Raw genomic sequence first — 24753 nt, forward strand, 5'->3', positions numbered from 1 at the left:
GCTGCTTGGGTCCTGTCTTCTGTTCTTTAAAAGGAAATAATACACACCAGGAAGAAGGAAACGCAACAGCAGACCCCGAAAATAAGACTTATTGTATGGACAATGCCAAAGGTTTAGATTGGGTTTTAGGAAAAAATTCTTCACTGAAAGGGTGGTCAAGCGTTGGAACAGGATGCCCGGGTCAAATCACCATCCCTGGAGTTATTAAAAGATGTGTAGATGTGGTACCTGGGAACATGGTTCAGTGGTGAACTTGGCAGTGCTGAGTTAACAGACTCAGTGGTCTTAAAGTTCTTTTCCAAGGGATTCTCCGATTCTGTGCTAAGGAGGCGTCTCTGCACAGGGTGTGCCTGGCTCCCGCTCTGAGCACCACCCTCCCTCCCTCCCTCCCTCTGTGGGGAGCCCTCACTCCTGCCAGCCCTGCGGAAAGTGAACGTGGATTTCAATGTGTGGCATTCCCAAGCTGTGGTGGGACCACTGTTGTCATCCTTATGCATCTTTTCTCCTCATCCAGTTCACGCACTATTGGTGGCAGGTCTGCTTGGCTCAGTTTTCATTCCATAAGCAATTAGTGGAGGTGCTAACTGGTTGTGTTAACAGCAGGATTCAGTGGAAATCAGACATCTGGATTAATATTATATGGCTTTCCGGTGGCTGGGTGTGGATCCCACTGTCATTTGGAGCAAATTCTACCTGCTGTTTGCTTTTCCTGTCATTACTGTTGGGCAATAAACAGCAGTAGCTGTTTTTGTAGCAGGTGTAAAACCATCACAAAAACCACTCAGTGTGCTGTGGCATAGTCACACCTTCAGGCTACAAGAAAGGTTCTCCATAAGTGGGAGGCAATACACAAACCACTGCACTTGCCAGGCCCCTCAGTCTGGCTGCAGGGGCTGGGGGCCAGCATGGGGACAGCTGGGACTGAGCACTGGGCGAAGGGGTCACTGCTCTGCCCTCCCTGCTCGGCTGTGGCTCCTCATCCTGATGGAACAACTGATCTGCTCCCCAAGGTGCAGGGTGGCCAAAACCAGTTTGCCCTGAAGGCCTGACTAACTGCTTGACCAGAGTTCTCATCCATTTGTTTGTTAGTATTTTTTCTTAGGAACAGGGAGAGGCTTGAAGAAATATCACACTGTTTAGACAGTGACCATAAACTATTGCAGTCCTGCTGGCATGCAAAATTACTGGACACAAGAAAAAATCCTATGGACTACACCACCAGGCACTGTGGTGATACATCTCTGTGCACAATATGACTGCTCAGCAGCAGTGTAGTAAAACATCCCCGAGGTTCTCTGCTCTGTGGGCGATTTGTGAAGAAATGAAGTGTCACACATAGTACCGACATTCTGTAAAAGCCCTTTGGAAAAAAAGTCTTAATTTAAACATAGATTAGGTGTCTATTTCAGTGAGCTTTTCAGTACATTTACATCCATAAACCTTTGCTGGGTTGTGTATCACAAAAACACACATTAGAAATGTTTTAGAAAAAGTTTATGCTGAGGCTACCACTGTTCTTCATAGCCCAGCCTCTGACCCCACTGCCTCCTGGGGAACAGTGACCATCCTGCCAGGAGTACTAAAAAGTGTTGGCTGGCTTGGTGCTGCTCTTTATTCCTCACATATCTGCAGTCCCACTGGTTTGATGTTATCTCCCTGTAGACAAAGATTCTTCCATTAATTCTGCAGTGAAGGAAAGTTTGTCATATTTCTTAAAAAGCCACACTCCTTCCTACTGCAGCTGGCAGCCTTTGACTGCTTCTTCACATTGAGCAACTCAGCGCAGTGGAACTGCCTCGGGCTCCTTGGCACTCTCCACATGTGAAGGCAATTCTGGGATAACAGATCCAGTGCTCAGGGAAAGAACAGGGACTCAGAAGCCCTCACTGAGATCTCTTAGGACGCATTCACCATTGCAACTTGTGCAACTTCACTAACCTTAAAGAAACCCATTCCCCTTCATAGCAAATGCTTTCATGGCAACCTTTAGCAATTCTCTAGGTGAACTTTCTGGGGCTTCATGTACCCTGTGCACTGGTGCCTGGGTCTGTGAATGTAGCTGAGCTGCTGCAAACTGCTGATTGTTTCTCCTTTGTCTGTCCGAAATTTGGATTTTTTCCTGACATTTGGAAGTGTCTGGAAGCTTCATAAGGATCTAATCACAAGCTGAAGGAGCTGTCATCAAAAGAGATTCCCATAACTTAGCAATTTTCCTTTCAAGATCACTGTCTGAGGGGAGCTCCCCAAAGCCTTATGGACATGGCTGATCTTCTTCTGATAGTGCCTTCTCCCAGTAGTGATACTTTTAGAAAATGCAAGGATAAATCTCAGTGTAATTTAAGTGATAGGCAAAAAAGCAACATGCCAAAAAAAAAAAAAAAGCAAGCAGAGATGGAAGCTAAAGGGCAGATTCTGCAAAATAATTGAAATAATTGTTTCGCATGGGGCAACTTCTCATTGATTTGTAAATGTGTGTACAGAAAAAATATCTCCCAAGGAATAAAGAGAGATCACCTTGCACAACTGTGTTATTTGGGGGTCACTGAGAAGAGTCAGAAGCTCATGCTAAAAATCTGTAATTAAAGGGGTTATGTGAAAAACAGGTGCTTGCAGCTGGAGTAAGACTGAATGCTGCAGCTTTTCTGAGAGGCAGGAGAGGCTGAGCCCTCTGGCCTTGCTGAAACACCACTCTAGGCTGCAAACACAGACACAGCTGGAATGATTGGGACTAAACTCCCTCTATTTGGCTCTGACCAGAGCCAAGTAGCTGGTGAGGAGAGGGTAACAGATGCTGGAGTGATACTTCTTGAGAGTATTCTTGTGGCTTCCAGTAGTCTGAGGTTCAAAGACTTCCTGATCCCGGGTGCAGTTGGGTAATGAGAGCAGTATTTTAAAGGCAGCAGAGGAAGGCGTGCTACCACAGGGATCACATGCAGCTGAGTCACACAGAGTGTTTCTATTGGTCTTGTTGCCCAGGCAAATGCATCCCATTCACCCTGCACTTTTATTTTCATGCCCATGGCATTCAGTCATGTCTTAGGCTACTGTCATGGCCAGGGCAGTGAGTCCCTTTTCTAGGACTCAGGACTTGCCCATCCCAGCTACCTGCCTAAGGGCATGGAGGCAAAGCTGAAGCCTTCCAGAGTGCAGGCTGTGGTTTGATGATACAACAAGCCCAGGTTTTGTCTTGCCATGAAGCACACAGACTCCTTCCTGGTTCAAACAGGTCAAACGTTTTTGATGGATTAGCACTGTGTGTAAAGGTCTTATACCAGAGCAGGCACTGTGTGTCCTCTCTCCCACCTGGTAGAAAGCTGGCACAAACAGCCACCATCAGCCTAAAATTAGGCACCATAAACCAGCCAGTTCAACAGACATAAGTCTGTGTGCCTGCATCTCCTCCAGACCAAGCCTTTGGAGCTATTCCCAACACAAAACTCACCCTTGTGGAGACTCAGAAGGAACAGGAATTAGATATAGTGGATGTCTGGAGCTCTCACCTTCTTGCTACCTGGCACTTCCTATCAGTCGCAACTCAGCTAACTTCCTTTAATAAGTGTGTGGTTAGGAACCTCAGAGAAAAAAAAAGAAAAAAAAACCAACCAAAACTTTTTTCCCCTCTTTATATGCATCCAACAGATGTAACTGACTTCAGTATGAGATTCACTCAGATTGCTGACTGCACAGTTTAATCCAAATCTTTTCAATCTCCAGAGTTCATCTAAATATTAAAAGGCTTGGAAAAAACAGAGGTTCTTTAAAGCTCGGTTAATGGAAACTTTTGTCATAACTGGTAAAAGGTCAATGTGGTTTTATACAGTATAATGGATTTACTGATGAATGGAACATTTCAAACTCTCTGATGGGTTTTATCTACTTTATATTCCAGATGTTAATATAAGTAAATTCTCTAAACTCTCAGACAATTTGTCCAGTATGACCATGCAGCTTATGATGGTCATTGCAGCTCTTACATGGATTTTTGAAGTAAAGCTGTTAAATTTTGTAATTTCCTTAGATCCTCCAAGCATATTAAGAAATACAAGAAAGGGCTTTTCCAGCACCGGCTACAAAGTGAACTGGAAGAAATTGGAATTCAAAACATGAAAATATATTAAAGGATACTGAATAAAATTGAAATGAAACAATTAATTTGGTTCCTTTTTCTTCCATGTATAATGACAAAAGGACACTGAAGATCACATTAGCAATATCTTTCTCCAACAGTTGATATGTATCATGAAATCTCATTTAAGGGTCAAGGCAAAATATACATGGGCTCATATACAGGGGCTCAGAAAGGCAGAAGCAAAACAGTAACAGAGAAGTTCTATTACAAAAGGTCACCTGGAGCACTCCTAGGTATTGCAGGGTGGTTTTCTGTAGTACCTTTTCTAATGCATTTGCCAGTGTAGTTTTTTTTAAACGTTTCAAGTAAATTCTGCCATTTCCCTTGGATATTATTTCACAGGATAAAAAATTTTACAAAAGGCTCTTTCCTGGCTATCAAGTAAAAAATTTCCTTTTTATTTAATTCTATTTTTAGGTGAGTTTAATTTATCCTCCTTGATGAGAGGCTGATTTTCTGCATAGCCTGCCTGAATGATCAATATTTACCTCCACCCTATTGGAATTAGTAGGCTTTCAAAACAAAATTTTAAAACTTAAATTTGCTTACTTCAATTGCTCTGATCTTTTGTGATTTATTACCTTTCTTCTTGGCTACCACCTCAGAAGTGAGTTTTGATTTTCTTATCTTGCCATGAGCCTTTTATAAGCATTTACTCCACTGCAGTGTAAGCTCAGAGTAGGCAAAAAATATTTTGAAAATGTATAGACAGTCCAAATTAACAGCAGGGTATTTATTTATTTATTACTTCAGGACGTGGGAAGTATGGGTAGAGTTTGCTGCTTGCTGCTACTCACAAAGCTATTGTGCTTCCAGCAGTTTCCCACAGGAACAGAACCCTTTTCTTTTTGCAGTCCTTTTTCTTTTGTGTTCCATAGCAATAAGACTTTTCTCTCAGTTCATCTGGAAGTTGAAATAAATCTGACATGGTACTAATATGATGCTTTATCTTTACAGTGCCAGCACACCAGTGTCACCAGTCCCTCTCCCTGCCTCTCCCTTCCTCATCCATCCCTGTGGCCCATTGCCCTCCCACAGCTGCAGGTGAGTGGTGGACCCTGCTGTGGGCCTGGAGAGAAACATGTTGGCCAAGTATGACAAAGAGCTTGTGATCATTCCTAGCCCAGTCCCACAAACAGTTTTGTTGCCACTAAGCCAGGATGGAGCTCTGAGTCATAGGAACAGAAACAAATGGCTCGAGACATGAGAAAGAGAAGGGAGAGGAAAACTCTTAATAAGGCACTGGTGCTGAACACTCCACACTCTGTATCTATGACCTCACCCCCAATATTTAATTATGCTTGCTCTCCTCCACTGAGAATCTCTTTTTGTTTACATGAAAAAAAGCCCTTTTTTTGGTTGTGTTTTTGTTTTAAGGACAAGGATATTCAGCCAGTGGGTACTTTAATAAGTATGGACTCATAATGCAAAATTTGTTAGGCTAAAATAAATCCTTAGCTGTCCTTAATGTGCTGTCATTTGTCCAAGTGCAAGTAAGGACAGGCCAGAAGAGTAGGCTGCTGCTTGGGGGGTTTGTGTGTACATGTGTGTTAAGTCTCATGTGGACAGATGAATTAGGGTTTTGAGCAATTCTGAGCATATAAAACTAAACTACAGAAAGAACCAAGGGGATATGTGCCAGCAGAAGAGAGCCTTTGATTAAAACTGGGAAAGATCACATTAATTCCTGATTAAAATCCTAAGCACTCAGGCAACCACAAGTGACTGGGGTAGCATGATTTTCTCAAAGAAATATCAATGTATCAATGTGCATGATAAGGAAGAGGGACGATCTCACTCGAAGTACTTCATTGAGAAGGCTTTCTGGCCCCCCAGAGTGGGCAGATGAACAGACATAGGGACACAGAATCCCCATACAATTAATGTTTTGTTTTTAGCCTGGCAATAGAGACAGTATTTTATTTTCTGACAATAGCAGTCTGTGAGAAAGCTCCATGTGTGTGTGCATGTGTGCAAGACTCACGCTGGGTCTGAGGAGTCAGGGCTATGCTTGGTGGTGACTTGAGTTTATGTGGCCCCAGTTTCTTTTGCTGTAATTAATTTAATGTGACTACAAATCTGACAAGGTTCATTCAAGAGACTTTTTAAAGATTCAGAAAGGCCTAAGTGATTTGGTTTAAACTTGATTTTTTTAAAAAAAAAAGCCTGATTATTTGAAGCTGTCACGTATTCTTGTGCTTCAGGGAAGGGAATAATAAATTAGGATTTTTATCTTGGACTAATTTAAGGCTTTCCATAAAATTATGTGAATAATTCACAATGGGTAATTTATTTGATTAATTTTTCCTCTCTTCTTTGCTAAATGTGGTCAAGCAGAGCAAGTTTTTTCTCAAAAGTGTTTGTTATTAAAATTCATTTGCAAGTATTTCCCTATTCAAAGTCTTTCCTTTAAACAAAGTTCTGAATCTGCAGTTAATTCATGACTAGATATCTGTGAATACCTGACAGTCTTCATGTGAGACAGGAAGGTAGAGCTGGACACATTTTCCTGGCTAAGGTCCCTTGTTTATTGAATATCCAGTCCCTCAGCTGGGGACCCTCTCAAAGTACTTTGGGGGTCTCTTCTGACTTGTGCAAGGTGAGGAGAAAGCTAAAGTGATAAATACCACACCTGGTCAACCTGAAGATGTAGCTGGGAAGTGAACTGCATCCCAGTTGCACCACTGACTGGATAAAATGTCCATTAGGAAAGGTAAAGACTGAACCCATTGGCTGTTTCTGGAGTATTTGCCAAAATATTTGCCTTGCTTAACATTGCCATATCCTTGAAGAGGGGATGCAGGAGCCATGAACTAAGTCAAAGAATGTTTAGACAGCTAAGGTTGCAGATAATGCAATATCAGGCTTTTCAAAAGTGTCCTGAGATGTTTGTGAAAGTGCCAGGGAACACCTACTGGTACCTTTGGGCACCTAAATAACCTCTGAATATGATTAAAATTAATATGAACCATTATCCTTTGGAGTTTTTCTGCTTTTTTTCCAAGCCCTAACTACCTATATTTCATTATGACTGTACCAGGCCCTTCCTAAGGGCCAAATTATAACACTTAGTTCTTGGAAAAAAAGAAATTATTACAGATCAAGTCTTTAATAATTTAAACTAGAGAGGGTAATAAAATCTGATATTTCTCTATTGGTTTAAAAAACAACACAAAGCAATGCAACAGAGACCTGCTGTGATGACAGGCTAAACTTCAACTAAGAGGCAAGACTTAATTACACTGCCCCAGCCTGGGTTCAGAGTAAACTAAAGACTACTATATGATTAACTCCTCTGGGCTTTAGTAAGAGAAAGGGAGATTGCAAAATGGAAGCATCTGGCACCTCTCAGAACTTAATTAAAGAAATGCAAAGAAGCTACTATTGCTATTAGAATTTCTCCTCGGGGCAACAAAAGACAAATGTAGTAAGTAGGAAAGGAGAAGCTCTGAAATACGGAGGAACCCTCCCCAAACAAATACTGAATAACAGAGTTTTTCATGGCTGTCAAGCCTTCTCTTCCTTATCTCCTGAGCAAATTGGCTTAAATATTATATACTAAGATACTGAGAATACTGAATGAGTTCTGCTTTGAAATTGCTATTATTTTTTTTTTAACTTTGTTTTTCCTTTCACATCAGTGTTGGAGAGTAAGTGTAAAATATTATTATGGACCTACATTAAATCAGCAGCTGTTAAGTCTTTAAAACTGCTCAGGGATTGTGATTAGGCTTCAGTGAATGCCTAGTTGACTTATTGCCTAATTATGGAGAGCTGGTGTACTTCATAAAAAAAATCTAACTGAAGTATTTAGCTTTTAAAATACCCTAGGATTATTTTTCCCTTATCAGATTATTTTTGTACTTCATGTTCAGGGAGACATCCAAACAGAACAGAGAAAATTTATTGTTCCCAAAGAAGTGCAAATCTGTTCTGGTACTGCATGACTGTTAAAAAAGAAAAGAAAATGGCTATTCCCAAAGGGAAAAACAATTGAAAAGGAAAGTTACTAAAAGCTTGTCTAAAAGCTGTTTCATGTTCCTGTTTGTTCTTGTTTGTGTCCTCATTCCTCCCTCTTAATTACTTTAACTGCAAATCTATAACTTTTAAAAATATCAGAATATAGTAATACTGGAGTAAAGCTATTTTATTTATTTTTAATGGGGTTTTCACTCTGGACAGTTATCCTAGAACATCCGTAGTAGGACAGCTTAATCCAGACCAATCTCACGGAGACCAGCCCATCAGATCAGCTCTGCTTACCTGACAGATGCTAAAATAGCCATTCAATTTAGACAGACTTGGGGCAGTGATTCTAAGAGAGAGTTGCTCGTTAAATTAAGACACCTAGTCAAAAAAGAGGCAAGCTGTTGAATCCATGCCTATTTTGAATTCAAAGGGTTTTTAAAGGATATGATGACTTTTGGACAAATTTAGCACCCTGTAGCCTTTCCTCCTAAGCACAGTTCCAGTAGGACCCAAGGGGCAGCTTTCAGGATGAAATGTGCTGCTGGTGCTCCACGTGGCTGCAGCAATAGCAGCCAGGGGGTGCTAGGAAACAGCACTCTGGGGACTGTGTCTGGAGTGTGTTCGTTAGAGAGGAGAACTGGCACTAAAAGCTACAGATGTCACACCAGGCTGGCATGACACTGCCTTTGACACTGATCATTTGAAATGTGCTACATTACATGCAGTGCTACACCTGGAACCTCAGCCTGAACTCACTGACTGTAGAAGTTCTCAGTCAGCTTCATCACTATCATACGAGTAAGGGTGTGATCAAGCAAAGGAATAATAAGAATGTGTGTTGCTTCAAAGCAGCAAAGGCTGATTGTGTAAAGCAAAAATTTCTTTATTTTTTAGAGAGAAAATGTCAGAAATTCTAAGAAAAGTTAAGTTTTGCTGAACTGTTCATAAGTATATTATCTATGAAAGCTTCTGATCTTTAACATTTGGAAATGCAAGTTCTGTGAAAATAAACCAAACCCCATTCAAATTAATATATTTGTGCAGTTCAGTGCCTGTGCTGCTTATTTTCTTCATTTTGAGTTTCTCATGAAGTTATATGATCATTGGTTTTTCAATTAGAATTTCCCATCCTTCCTGTCTGATTGGCTTTTTTTTTTTTGTTATTGCCATATGATTTTGTAACTTAATGAACTTTATAGAGAGGCATCTCTGCAAACCACAGTATAAAACCATGAGGTTGTGTACTAAGAAGCTGCACTGAATTTTGACTATGGTCATCATTGTTTTATGCAATTGTTTAGTAATTGCTATGGCATATGTGTGAGTCTGTGAAACCACTGAATTCTTTAAAATATCAATCAAATAGTGCATATCACTATAAGAAACCCTCTGCTGATCAAGGCAGACAAAATTATAGACATTATGAAACCTCCTGGTGTTTCATAATGTAATGGTGTCTTGTGCTTACAGATGCACAATATTGATACACCTCTAGTTTTGTAAAAAGTGAATGTAAGCTTGAATTTTGCTTTTAGTTCTTGCCTTGTCATGGAAAAATACATTGTCATTTGCAGCTTCAGGACTGGAGTTGGAACCAAGCAATCTCTTTTCTTTGAAGGGAGATCTGAAAGAAGAATGCCTGGAAATAGATGTCAAGAAAATTGGTCTCTGATTCCTTAGTACTGTGGTTCCTCTGAGATCCTGGGCCAAGAGTCTAGCACTAAGTGCCATTAGGAGTAGTCTCAAAACATGAAGAGGACTGCCTGCTTCTCAGCACCTTAAAATGTTTCTGTATGCTGTATTCGGTATGTCTTAGCCTCATCCTCATGCTCTTGTAACCTCTCCTCCTTTCTCAGTAGGAGCACATTCTCATCCCTGGCTTTTTTTTTTCCCCTTCTCTTTCCTCTTTGGAGAAACAATCATAAAACTCTCAACTACTTAATTTCTTTTCTTTTTCATGATTCAGAGATTGGTGTTTTCCAGTTAATTAGACCCCTGTTCAGGAACCAAGTTCTTTAGCATATCAGAAATACAGACAGAAAATGGGGGGAGAAATAAGTGAATGGCCTAGTTTTGGTTACCATGGCAACAATGATAAAGTATAGTCTTATTCTCAATTTTAGAGTACTGTTCTTGTAGTACTTTCTGGAATTTATTTGTTAGAGACAAGAAATTTTCCCCTCTAATTCTTTTTGCAAAGCTTTCTAATACTAATTCTGAGTTGAGGGAGAAGTAGAAGTGGGGTAGAACTAGCAAGAAGGGAGGTATGAAGGGAGGCAGAGATGATAGCAAAGAGAAGGTTAGAAACTGTTCCTTTGTGGAAAGATTTGACATAAGAAGTTCCTCTGAGATGTATAATGAAGATCTGTGCAGAGGCCCTCAAACACTTTCAATGTGGCTGGATAATTAGAATAATACAACTCCATTGTGAGCTTCCAAGGCATTGCAGGTTTTGAGGTTTTTTGTATCCTGCCTCTGTGAGCAAGATGAGTGCAAGTTTTCGTTATAGTATTTGTATTTAACAACTCAGCTAAATCTCATAATGACAACCCTAGCAAAATGTTTCAGATCAGAAATAGCAACAGCATGATTCCAGGATGCTGTTATGTTTCTGGGAATTGCTTATTACTGGACCTGCTTGTTTCTATGACTGCAAACTAATTGAACATATTGTTTCCAGTTGTGTCTGCTTCCAGTGATGGTACAGGGTCAGGCAGATTCCTCCTGCATGGTGTGGATTAGCACACAATTGCACTTCCTAGAACAGCCAATTTAGGCAAATTCCCTGGAAAGGGTTTTCCTTAACAGAAACAAACAGGACTCTTAAGTGAATTTCATGCATTGAAGGATGAAGCCTTTTGTTCTTTCTAAGAAAGACAGCTAGATATCTCATGTACTGTTTTCTTGTAAGTGCTCTTACAATCATTACTTGTCCTTTCCAGTTCTCTTACAAGCTTTTCAGCAGAACAAAACTAGACAGGGTTTAAGAAATGTTCGATAGTTGTACATTTATTGCACAAAGGACACAGAAAGTTCCCTTATTTTAACAAACAGTTATGAGTATAGTGAGGTCTCTGAGAAACCTGGAAATTAGATGGACTAGCAAACCACAAATGGTTCTAAATGACCCTTGATGGAAAATGAACAGAAATATAAGGCAAAAAAGTGGATTGGCTGGTCAGGAAATAAAAGCTCTTCTCTAGTTCCGTGTCATCAACACAATATTCCTTAATTACCAGCTGAAACAGTGTCACAGACCTGTCCCAGCACAAAGGCCTTGGCAGCTCTTCTCTATGATCTCACTGTGTTGCATCTGGGAAAGTCATTTCTGTGGAAAGCAAGGAAAGAACTGAGAGGGTCTTGTGGTAAGATCTGAATTTGCCTGTCCAGGACTGTATTGGCTGGGGATTCTGCTGTTCACTGGCAGCAGACACATGAGGTGGATTCATTTCACTGGATAAAGAGTTTCAGCTTCCATTAGTATATTGCATGTCACTTACACCTGACATTTACCTAGACATACTCATATTAATCATGCATGGAAAGAAATATAAAAAAATTATAAAAAGATTTCAACTATACTTGTTGCACAGATGACTGGAAAAATAACAGTTTCCAATCTCCAGCTGTGTTGCCCTCACCACAAGTAATTTTTTCCTCATTTATGCCATACAGATGTCTTCACACTGTACCAATTCCTCAGCCTAACTCTCAGCTAGTATGGTGGAGAAGGGACATCAAGCAATGGGTGTGTTGGATTAAAACAGCACAAAAATAATGGTTTATGAATTCTATGCTTGGGTGTTTTACATCACTTCAGGAAGCTCTGGCAGGCTGAATTGTCCTGCTTGTTTGGCTTATTAATTGTCCAAAACTCTGAGTTGGTGCCACTCAGTGGCTGTCACCTTTTCCACTTCCCTTCTCTGTTGAATTACATATAAATCACTCACCATCATTCATGTAGCTCGTCTAACAAACAGAGAGAAGAAAAATAGTCTGTCCTGCAACCCTGCAAAGATATTTTGTTTGCCTAATACTTCCATGTATTTGAGGCCAGGTCACTTTCCTTTTAAGTCAATGACAGAAATTCAACTCCCTGGGTTATGATCAAAATGATCTCCCCAGAAGAGAACTGGGTAGATTACATTTCCACAAACAGAGAGATCCTTGCTCAATAATACCTTACAGCTCATATAATCATTACCTGAAGTTTATTTTTGCCTTCATGTGATTTTTAAACATAGAAGCCCGATGCCCATGTGCCACCTCGTGGACAAAATGACTTTTTCTCCTGTCCTTGTCTAACCTTGTGTGCTAAAATTCCTCTTCCAGCAAGACCTGAGTTACAGAAGCCTCTAGGGAAGAGACCTAAATGAAGCAATTAAATTTATATATCTAGCTCTACATATAGATACATTGACTTAAAAAACCCCAAAACCCACAATCAGACATAGTTAATGCGCACATCTATTGCTTCTTGCCCCTGATAACTCCTGCCCTCATAGAGAGCTGACAGTTGTGGCAGGAGCAGCTTTGGTGGCAGGCACACATAAAGCTAAGAATTAAAAGCCATGTAGTGCAAACAGCTGGAAGCTCATTTTCCTGAGGAGGAATCCTTTCTGCGAACTAGCTGTTGTCACTGTTGGCTGGAGAAGTAGTTTTTAGTACTACTGTTTTCCTCTAAGCTTCTGCAAGAGCCTGATTTTTTGCTAAGTTGTGTATTCCTGCTAAGATCCATGGCATGGAGTTTGAAGGAAATGGGAAAACCTGGGACTCCTGAAGGATTTACTTGTTCAAACTCAATACACTAATGGGCTTTATTTTGTGAACTTAGCCAGGTACAGGAATTTCAGCAGTGAATGTGAAATAGATGCCTGAAGGCTTAATGTCCATGAATCTGTTCAGCTGAGCAAAATAAACTATTCACTGCCAAGTCCATGAATGTTTGGGGCACAAGAGCTTTCCAGCAAGATGCAAGACACTCTTCATGGGGCAGTTGTAATACAATCTACCCAAAGAATGTTTTTTTTCTGATGATGACAACTGATAGATATCTCAAATATCACAGCTGAAGTCCTTCACTAAAGTCCATTTTTGAAAATTATTCTATCTCAAACTATAACTACGTTAAAATGGAGATCTCATTCACAGTAAGATTGTGCTCAACATGAATATTAGTGTCCTTGAACATGGGAATTTCCCTGCTCTTCTCTATATTTGGCAACACTGTTACTATGATATGATGTATATATAATATAATATGATATAATAATTTAAAATTGATGAAAATAATATTAACACACACAACTCTTCTGTACCTCCCCATACATAGAGAATGTAGTGGAGCTTCACCGTGGCTCCTTTAGACCTTAGCCACTAGGCGGTAGTATAAGATTAAGTCATGCAACAATATCTGGTAGTTTTGTTTTCATTTTGCAGCAAACTTCCAAACATATCCCAGCACCATAGGAAATACTGCAAAACACTCATCTGTTTATTTATCAAATCAGCAAGACTCTGAACAAAAATATGGCTCACAAGATTCACTTAACTATGGATCAAATGCATTATTTGAAGCTGATCAACCACCAGGACAATAGGTGCACACCACACCTTATCCTATCTTTTTCCCTCACCTTATCTGTTTGTGATTAGTAACCAAATACAGTTTAGTCGTTGAGGAATCTTATTTAGAATAAAAAACTACAATATAATCAAATTCTTCACACAATGCTGTGAATCTCACACTGGAGCTGAATTAGGTGAAGTAATTAGAAGAGAAGTTCCTTTTCAGAGAATCACAGAATGGCTGAGATTGAAAGATACCTCTGGAGGTCATCTAGTCCATGCCTGGTCAAGCAGGACCATGTCCAGCTTGCTTCTGAGAATCTCCAAGGATGGAGACTCCTCAACACCTCTGGGGAAATTGTGCCATTTTTTGACAAAAAAAAAAATGGCATTAAAAGAAGCTTCCTTGTGCTTAGATTTTGTGGTTTTTTTTTTTTTTTTTTTTTTTTTTTGGTTTGGTTTTTTTTTTTAAATCTGTGCCTTATTTCCTCTTGTTCTGTCAGTAAGCATGACTGAAGAGAGCCTGGCTCTTTCTTTATTCCCTCTCATTAGGTGTTAATATACATTGAAACAATTTAATTTCAATTTTGCAAGTGTTTCAGATGAATATGGAAATTTCAATGTAGGTCTAACATGACAAATCAATTTTATAGATGTAGAATGATAAAAAGGAAGATTCCATGACCACAGGGTACAATACTGAGTGCATTTTGGGAAGGTACCAGCTGTAATGAAATAAGTCATCCTGGTTTGCTGCATCTGCTGTGTTTGACTTGAGCAGCTCATGTGATAATGTGTTGGTTGAATGCCTTCACTGACTGCTAAAAAGGATATGCTAAGTGAATTTGGGTAAGCAACAAAAATAATAGATATGCAGCATTTTGGCTGCTTTTCACACAAATGAAACAATCTGATCTTTCTGCAATACCACCTGAGAGCCCTAAATTCATGTTTTATTGAGATCCTTATCTAATGTTCTTTTGTTCTACCAGGTTCTATAGGTCCTGCTAAAATACCTGGGGCTATTGTTTATTGTAGGGCTGTACTGCAATCTTTCTCTTGGTTTTATTTTTTAATGATGGGGGAATGCAAAGAGACAATCAGGAAGAAAGCCTTTTTGTAGATTTTCATAATTGAAAAGTATTTTCTCTGGTGAGAAGAGGAATGCAGTACATTATTAGGAAGACTAAAAAGCTTTCCTTAATTTAGCCTTATTTTGCTAAGAAAATGTGAACTTTCCCTAGCAGTATATTTTAATTTTTTAAGGGTTGCCAATATCCTTATTAATGTACATTTTGTTCAGGGCTGTTTAGATCCACAATACTGCAAAGTGAATTTTAGACCAAGACTGGAAATAAGCCATGAAGTCCAAAGTAAAACAGTAAGGTGTTTTAATCTCAGGATTTGTTTTTAGCCTGTTACACAGAGAGGAGCCAAAAGCTACACAGGATTGTGGCCTCACCCTTTTTGAAGAATAAATTCTATGAATGTTCTCATTTAGTTGGAGTTCTGCCCTTTAAATACAAACAAAGTCATGAAAGTTGATGCTTTTTAATTCTGAAGTCAATATATTGGTATGCATAACCTAGTGAGCATAAAAACTGTAATTATACTCCAGCTAAACCTATCTCAGTCTTACACAACCTTTCCCACAGTACTGATTTCTACTAGCTTATTTTCAACCTAAATTTGAACCATCCTTGATCAATATTTGCCAAACTAGCCAAGGCTCTGTACATTTCTTATTTTTGCACAATGTTTTTGAATTATGGGACCTCTCAAGGAAAATGGAAAGACTCCCAGCACCTCTAATAGTTCAGGATGAGGTCATACACACTATTATGTAAGTAATTTTTTTCATCTCCTTTCATCCATTTTAATCTGATGCAAGTCATGAGTTCTCAAGACCCATTTCCTTTTTCTTTTCTGTTATTTTTGGAGGAGCTTCATGCCCTGTACTCTCTTGAAGTATAACATGAAGATGGATACTGTATGGGAGGGGGAGTCTCGCAAAAACAAAAAAAACCCCAAACAACAACAACAACAACAACAAAAAGCCCAACCCCAAAAAACCCCAAACTGTCCTTTGTTTTTTCTCATGAAGAAATTTCAGTCTGAATAGGTCATGGTATGAACAACAAATATTGCAGATGCTGCAGTTCTTTGTGCTGTGTGATAGTATAGCTATTTCCTGGGTCTGTGGGTATTGATATATTACATAAAAAATGCTTGTGGTTCTTTCCATAAAATAATAACATTAAAGCCTTGCATCTTAATATATTACCTTGAAAACTCAAAGAGTCAATAGTTATTTTGGGAGGCTATCCAAAGGTTAACCAGATAAATTTAAAATTATGGTCATAAATAATCTAAACAATGACCAGCCGTAGAAACAGATGGTGCTTCTGGAAGGGCCCAAACCGTTTCCACCCTTTATTCAATGTAAACCTCCTGTTTGGAGCTCTGGAGCTGAGGTCCTTTGTGCCTGCCTTTAAATCCTTAATTTCTTCAAAGGTGAGATTTGTGACACAATGTGTGAAGCTTCTTTAATCAGAAACAATGCCCAGCCCCTGTTTGCATGATTGACAGATGAACTGAGACAGCTCTCCCAAAATCAGAGAGAATGATCATGGAGTTACACAAATTACAGCTGAACATAACAAACCCATTCAGGCTTAGTTTCCACTGCTATTTGCTTATCATTTGTACCACAGATCAGTTCCTGTTATGGCATTATGAATTGTTACTTTAACTTGCTATTATGGATTACTCCATGTCTGAAAACAATCAGTTTTGGTACCCACCTCTGATATTTCTATAGTTAGTTTTGGGTTTTTCTTTTCAAATGCAACTTTATTTATTATTTATTACCTTGGTTACTGGATTTGGCAGAATCAGATGCTTTGTGCTTGAAAGATACAAAGTTGCTGAGGTGAATGCTCTGAAACACTCACCTGAGCAAAATAAATAATACAGCTCTGCAGGGGCTGGGTTTTTAGACAGCATGAAGGTTACCTGAATGATGATGAACCCACTAAAGGAGCAGTGCTGGTGAGTTCCATCAGACCTATTCCCAGCTTTAGGGCTTTTGTTTAATGCCAGTTCCTGCCAGGGAAAAAAAGAAAAAAAAAGGTTGGTGTAGTTTTAATGCTAGGATGTGTTCACTAGGCATGTTCTTGCCAAAAACCCTCTTTATGGAACAAAAAAATCATTACATCACAATAATTTGAAAGAATTATGTGAAGTAAGTGCAGGATATGCTCACTCCATGTAATTTATTAGTTCCTGTTCTTCATCAATCTTTCAGTCTCTTCTGCAACAGCTTATTTTTTACTTCCATGGTACTGAGGTCTCCCATTCCAAAAGGAGGTAAAGGTATCCAAAGTGGGGAAAAAATGTCTGAGAATTTATGAACTAGATACATGGAGACATAAAACACCATCAAAATCCAAAGAAATGGTACAATAATTACAACTCTGGGGCAGCATGAGTTAAAAGCATTTCCTCCTCTTTACAAAATACCCTAGAAAGAAAATTCAAGTCAGTTGCATAAACCTACTTTTGCTCAAAAGTGGTTGATTATGGTTGTCTTTTTGTCTCAGTCAAGAGCCAGAAAACAGCTGTATTTATTTGATTGGTTTGTACTGTTTCAGGATACTTGTAACTATTGATAAAACATGCAAGTCAGTGGGTGGAGATATTTAATACAGAATAATTCCTAATGAGTCATTGGAGAGGAGGAAAAAAATCTTTTTTGTAACTTCTTTTAGAGTTAAGGCAGCATAGCAACATTTGCAGTTCCCGAGACTAGATGATGTAGCTGTGGAGTTTAAGGTCTGTCTCTTGAAAGAGTTGAAAGTAAATACCTTTCAGGATAAAGGAGTTAATACGTTTTACAGAACATGGGAAAGGAAGATGAACAGAGAAAGAGAGAAGGAAAGCATATGTGGAGGAAATAAATCTGTCTAGACCCCTGGAGTTCTCTAGAGAAGTTAAGTTTTAAAAGCTTGCATAAGAATAGCTTCGAAATATTTGTGTCAAAAGCTTCTGTCACTAAGGCATCTGAACTTTAAAACAATATTAAATATACCTTCGCAATGTTTTGAAAGAGAAAGAATTGAGCTACAGGGCCAGTGAAAGCTTGATTTCCATTTCCCTTCAAGTAGGCTTGTACAATTACAGAGTCATGGATGTGAGAGAAAGTGCTTCCTGTCCCCAGCAAGAGCAGTGGGAGATTTGAGTAGACCCCAGCTTGTGCCTGGTTCTGCTTCTCTTGAGGGGCAGCTGGGAGTAAGAAATGGGACCCAGCATTGTGTACATGGACAGCAGTGTGTCCCACAAGCTGGAGCTACTGAGTGACATTTCTGTACCCCACACACACTTACCAGTTTGTATTGGCCAATATCATCCATCGCTGTTGTGGCCCTTGTCACTTAAGTCACTTAAGTCACTGTTCATTATTATCTCCTTATGAGTGAGCAATGTAGAATTACATTCCAGCATACAGCACGAAATACTTGCTGTCCCTCTGAAGCAACATCTCTAGATGAAAACTGGACTGATCTGATGGCTGTGTGGACAGTGAGCTCCTCTGAGAATTGAATGAGGTGGATTTTCTCTACAAGAATTATTAACTCCCAAACACTTCAGGGCAAAATGCGATTACTGTGTCTTACTGCACATCTCAGAGCTTAACGGAGCATTTGGTGTTCAGAGGATGAGTAATTTCTGTTACAGGAGTGATTTTCCTGAGGGCTCTCTAAATTGATGTGAGCTTTCCTATGCAGTCTGTGTGCTATTGCTAAGTTTGCCTTAGAGCCTTGTGCAGTAGTGCCTTATCTCGAGTTGTGCTCCTGTACACCACTGAAATATAAATATTTCCTAACAATGTGCTGGCAAGTCAGAATGATTCAGAGCACTGGTGGCATCCTGAGGGAGGGCCAGGCACTCCAGCCCCTTCTCTGTCTGTATCCTGGGAGCTGGGTACTGAAAGAGCGCCTGGTCAGCTTTGCCTGATTTGCCTCCAAAGAGTGTGTGAGTTCTCTTATGTTTTGCGGTTCTCTCATTCCTGATAGTGAACTCAGCACAGCTGATCCAGAGAAGGAAATTTCAGCTACTGATGATTTTGCAAGGTTATTTATACATAGACATGTTTATACATAGAATTAAACACATATCACAGGATCACAGAATGGTTAAGTTTGGAAGGGTCTACAACTGTAGCCACCTTGTCCAACCACACTGATCAAGCAGGGCCACCCCAGAGCACATGGCACAGGATTGCGTCCAGAGGGTTCTTGAGTATCTCCAGTGAGGGAGACTCCACAACCTCTCTGGGCAACCTGTGCCAGGGCTCAGTCACCTGTACAATAAAGAAGTTCCTCATGTTCAGATGGAACTTCCTGTTCATCAGTTTCTGCCCACTGCCTCTTCTTCCATTGCTCAGCATCACTGAGAAGAGCCTGAATCAATCTCCTTGGCACCCTCACTTTAGATATTTATACACACTGATGAAATCCCCTCTCAGGGGATTTCCCCATCTCCTCTTGTGGCTGAACAAGCCCAGCTCCCTCAGCCTTTCTGGATAAAAGAGATGCTCTAGTCCCCTCATCATTTTTGTTGCACTCCACTAGACCTGCTCCAGGAGCTCCATGTCCCTCTTGTGCTGAGGAGCCCAGAACTGGACACAGCACTGCACACAGATGTGCCTCACCAGGGCTGAGCAGAGGGGCAGGATCATGTCCCTCAACCTGCTGGCAATGCTCTTCCTAAGGCACTCCAGAATACCACTGGCCTTCTTGGCTGGCTCATATACATATGTAGAAATATAGATTGACATCTGTTTCTACAGTGACTAAAGGAAAAGGAGAAGGAATAGGAAGGAGAAATAATGAAAGAAACAGAAATATTTTAAAAAATGGTGAAAGATCAGATTCTAGATTACCAGAAGTCAACCCTAACTTCGACAGTGAAGACTTGGCAACAGCAGGAAATATCAGGCTTTTGTTTTATTGTATCAGTTCCAAGATTATAAACAGCACATTTTCCTAGATATTCTTCCAATATGAGATAAGTCTGAGAAACAGGCCAGTATGAACAGTGGTTAGCTTTCCTATGCAGGAAGAGGCTGGGTGCATACTTTAAATCTTATCTTTTCACTATGCACTATCTAAACAGAAACATCTTAAGAGAGTTTTCAGTCTCAGGACATCCCTCTTGCTTCTCCTTTGGTGGTAGTATTACTGAAAATATTGAATTGTTGTTGCTACTTCCACACAAGATGTGGAAATGACCGTTCTTTTCATTAAAATTGAAAAAAAAATTGAACCAAGACCAAGCAGGGAGGGTTTTTGTTCTGCCAAGTAGGAGAGCTTAAAATGTGTTAAGCAGACTTGTTTGCAAAAAATTACTCCAGCTTTAAGAAGTAGTTTCAGTGATGTTTTCACAAGCGCTTTTGCCAGGACTCTCATAAACAATCTAATGTGTCAACCCTAATTTCTGACAAGTGATGACCACAGGATAATCTCAAAAGTATTTGAGTTTTCCTCCTCTTTATAAAAAACAAGTAGTGCACAATATGATACAGGTGTTAAATTAGCATGAGCACTTACGATGCAACCAGTACAACCATCTCACAATTATCTTTTAGTTAAAAGAAAAAGAAATATACAGTTGAAAATTAGACCAGACAAGAATTTTCTTCTAGTGCACCTTCATTAATTGTATGGAATTATATTGAAAGTAACAATTTCAGCCAAATCAGAATACAACTAGAACAAAAATCACACTTCCTGCACTTCTTCTGGTGTCAGAATTACAGCTGAAACAATTACTGCATGAGATGATTTTTAAGTTCCATGAAAGCTGTGCTTACTGATTCAGCACTACATTTTAAGTTTACAAATCCAGTGTCAGAAATCAATGGCATAATGTTCTTATAGTAATCTAGGGAAAATCCTTTTCTAAACCTAATGTACATTGTATTTATTCCTAAAAATCTCATCAGCTAATCCCTTAGAAATAAACTCTTGTGCTATAGATGTCACGTATTTTCCTGTCTGTGCTTTTAATTCAAATGAATGCTTCCTTTTTTGAATTCTCCCACAGAGTATCTTTTACCTCTCTGTAGCCAAAGAAAAAGAGTCAACTTCCCAGGAAGATGGAAGACTCCTATGCAGAATTTATGAAGAAAAGTATGGATGCATGCATTGCACACCTTCAGCTGTGTACATGTTGCACATGTGATTTGTCAACAGCCTTACACTGGGAGATAGTCTGCTACAGAGGGTCCAGTTGTGTGTGATGTTCATAAGCATCCATACCAAAAATTAATCTGTCATGGATTCTGCTTGTAGAGTTCAACAGAGTTTGGATTTGTTTTTTCAAGACTTGACATGTAATGTCATTAAAAAAAAAAAAAAAAGACATATCTTCTTTATTGCCCTGTTCCTAAGAAAACGGGGGGTAAGCATTAACTCTAGGATCATTTTAACCCAAATCACTGAAAGTATCTCTTTTATATTCATAAACTGTCTATTGCAAACACTTGTTCACTTATTTTTTGAGCTGGAGATTTCTGCAATCTACTACCACAAGGGACCTATTTTCTTCCCAATGCAACTACATCTTGGCCACCTGTTATTTCATGCAACAGTCTGGACAATTAAAATTGCACAACTAAGACAAAGAACAGGTTTACAGATGGATTCATTTCCACAAAAATGATCTGAAGGTATTTTGAAAATTCGTATGTTCACATACACAATGGAGAGCCATGAAAACCTTTTAATTTTTGGTAAGTAAGAAGACTCCCACCAGTCCTTAGGGATGATGCCATTTGCACACCTCACCAACCATTAACTGACTCTCCAGCTGGCCTCTGGTAGTGCAAGCAATTACCCTGGCTGTGAAGCTACTGTGGCTCTCAGAAAGGTAGATCCACCACAAGGTACTAGATGATTTTTTCATCAAGGCTGGTATTTTTCACAAGCAAATCATAAATAATCAATGTCCCACAGAAAACCAGAAAATCCCATTAGACTAATATGAGGCAGAAATAGAAGAACATATTAGACTGCTGATGAAATTCAACTACCTTTATAAGAATGAAAAACTCCATGAACTGGTCAATTGAACTGGTCAAGTCTTGAGAATGTTAAGTTACACAGCTTAGCCAATGTATTCTCCCCTGCAGAACAATCTCACTGAGGTTTTCTCAAAAATGGCACAGCTGCCACTCCCTGTGTCACCTGTCAAATATGGGAGCAAGTTCAGATTCAGTGCTAAAACTTTATTCTTTGATTAATGGTCATGAAGCACTGATGAAGAGTCATGGGTGCAGTAACTGATGAGCGCTGCTGTTCTACAGAGCTGCTTTGTTTTCCACCATCAGCTGGGAGATCCTGCCTTTGAAAATGAGTTTGCATCACTGATACAAAACCCTACAAGAACCAGTGGGAACTGAAGATTTCATGCAACAAATTGTGTTCTTGATTGTTTGACAGTAAAAGGGCACTTAACTCTAATAAGTTTCCTAATGGCTTATCTTGCCAGTTGTAGCACGTTTCAAAACTAAACTGCTCTGTTTGCCAAAATTAACAAACTATGACATCACTCACTTTTGAAAGAAAGAAGTGAAAATTTTCTTGCAGTAAAAGTCCAGACAATTACCATGTGCATTCCAGATAGGATCACAACATTAGCATTGCTTCTTTGTACTAGCTCAGGAGCCCATCTTTTAACATAAGTTATGTGTCCATCAGTTCTGAATGTTGTTCCATTCTTAAATTCCTCTCTATCAGGCGGCTTAGAAGCCTGAATGCTCACACTTCAGATTTGGCCAAAAATAATGAAAGTGCAACAGATAAAATAAAGCTTAGTGATATATTTGAGTAAAAAAGGGCCTCATATAAAATGAGGTTAGCTTGGCTTATATTATACTCAGGGCATAAGTGAACATGCTAAACTTTTTTAGTTGTTCTTTATATATGCTCTTCTTTATATAGTATAAAAGGCATTTATGATATATATTGTCATTTCAAGTATTCTTGCCAAGCAGTTTCTGAGTATTTTCATAAATTTAAAGGAACTACATAACAGTTCAGCACATTTAATAAATATACTTTATATGGAAATAACTTTTTGGAGAGTAGTAAGTTGCATTTGATCTTAGAAAGTTCTGCTTTAGCTTTGCAAAAGAAAGTTAATCATAATCTGATTTAATACCTTATGCTAATGACAACTTAAATACAAATGCAAGCATAAATTAGATGCACTGATAGTCCCTTACTGCACTTTAAAGGCTGCAGATAAATTTGGAATGCACTCAGAGAATCCTTTAGTGAGAACAGAGAAATATTTAAAAAAATCTGAATTTGTAACAGTGCTGCCATGGGACACAGACTATGAAATGATTTAGACAAAGAAATGAAATATAGCAGTGGAGTAGGGAAAAAAGAAGTACACTCATTTCAATTCTCAGCTTGCAACAGATCTCCTGTGCTGACTTTGGTGAAATGTTTCTGTCACAGAATTCCCAGGAAATTAAATTCACCCAGTTTGCAGTGGATGAGATAGCTCAGCTGTAACGCAAGAGCCTAGCAGAGTGAGCAGCTGTGGCAAGGTCTCACCTCATGCTGGCTGTCTTCTCCTCAATGCCCCATGCAGCAATAGCTGTGCAGGGAATGATTTTCCAGCATTGTTCCTCCCACAGCAAGACTGAAGCTCTCACCCTGTGACTGCTGTGACCCTGGAGCCACCTCGTTGTAGGATTCTTTCTGAAGGGGATCATTCCCAAAATGGGACAGAAGCTCTGAAATGGCAGCAGAAGGAGCAAAGCTGCATATTCCAGATTGTCTGTTGCTAAGGAAGGACCAAAGAAGATGGAAACAACAAAGACTTGTAGTTGTCCTCTTCTTTATCAATAAAAGCAATCTTTAATTATTATTTACTTGGTGGGTTCAAGCATACTGGGCATTTTAACATAGATGTGCCACATTCTTATGTCTTCCTTTAATCTGCTGCACTTTATTTTTAAGTGTCATGCTCAAGTATAACTGTATGTTTTGCCTCCTGCCCTGCTGCATTCCCAGAGGTTGATTAAGTAGGTTATAATCCTTTAGAAGATGTCTACTCAGTAATGCCACAATGTCTTGCTTTTTTATGTACTTAGGCAAGCTAGAGGATTCCTAATATTTCTTTTCTAACTCTGAACAAAAAGTATGAAGTGCTTTTTCTGGATGAGTCTTCATCCCACCACTTTTCTCCCAGACCTTTTGTGAAAATTTCATTACAAGAGGGTACTGGATGTTATCCAGCCTTAGCTATACTTTGTGAACTTGATAAAGGGAAGTGAAGATTTACAGTATGCACCACTGCACAACATCTTGTTGGGTGGGTTTGGTACAAATTAATTAACCAGCTCTCCTGGTTAGAAATTATCCAAAGTCTGTAGGTTACACAGAATATACAACTTCTCTAGGGATTTGTATCCTACTGCAAACAGAAAATTACATTGCCCAATTTTTTACAAAGACCTCCCACCAGATGTCCCTCTTTCCCCATCAAAAGGATAACAAAAGACTTGAACTGTCAATTTAAACCTGTCTGTAGTGATGCAGTTCTTCATTATGCTATATATCCTGTAAAATTAATTATCATATCTGTACTTTGACTCAAATAGCAGCTGCTTTTATCCATGATGCCATAAAAGCATAAGCCTGTAGGAAGAGCACATAACCTCAAAGTGCACTTTATACCTAGAGAGCCTGAGCCAGGCAGAGCAGACCTCACGGTGCTTGAGAAATGATGGCATACTTCAGGTGCCTGCTTTCCAGCACTGGCAATTACACACAACCTCACTGGGATTGATTTTAGTCAATTTTTAGGGAATTGAAAGAAATATAAAGGCTTCATTTGAGTCTTTTGACCTACTCATTAGGAAGTTTTGACACAGCAAAGACAAAATATTCCAGAAGCTTCAAAAAGAAATAATGTGCAACTGAATTGGATATTGTCATGAAGAGGAAATTTTAGAAATGCCCTTTTATTAACATGGTTGCTGGCATGATGGTCAGCAGTCATGATGG

General features: G+C 39.3%; 1 protein-coding gene across 1 annotated transcript in view; it reads right to left on the reverse strand.

Annotated features, from left to right (window-relative positions):
* The window catches only part of FAM241A (family with sequence similarity 241 member A), a 33028-nt gene extending 14950 nt beyond the window's left edge, over window positions 1-18078 (reverse strand). The window contains exons 1-2 of the mRNA XM_031066488.1: window positions 18052-18078; window positions 16682-16771 (exon numbers count right to left, since the gene is read on the reverse strand). Of these exons, the coding sequence (XP_030922348.1) occupies window positions 16682-16771; window positions 18052-18078 (117 nt within the window). The remainder of the gene's footprint in view (window positions 1-16681; window positions 16772-18051) is intronic.
* Between the last annotated feature and the right edge of the window lie 6675 nt (window positions 18079-24753).

Source organism: Geospiza fortis, unplaced genomic scaffold (genome assembly GCF_000277835.1).
Source record: "Geospiza fortis unplaced genomic scaffold, GeoFor_1.0 scaffold11, whole genome shotgun sequence".
In the NCBI taxonomy this organism is placed as follows: Eukaryota; Metazoa; Chordata; class Aves; order Passeriformes; family Thraupidae; genus Geospiza; species Geospiza fortis.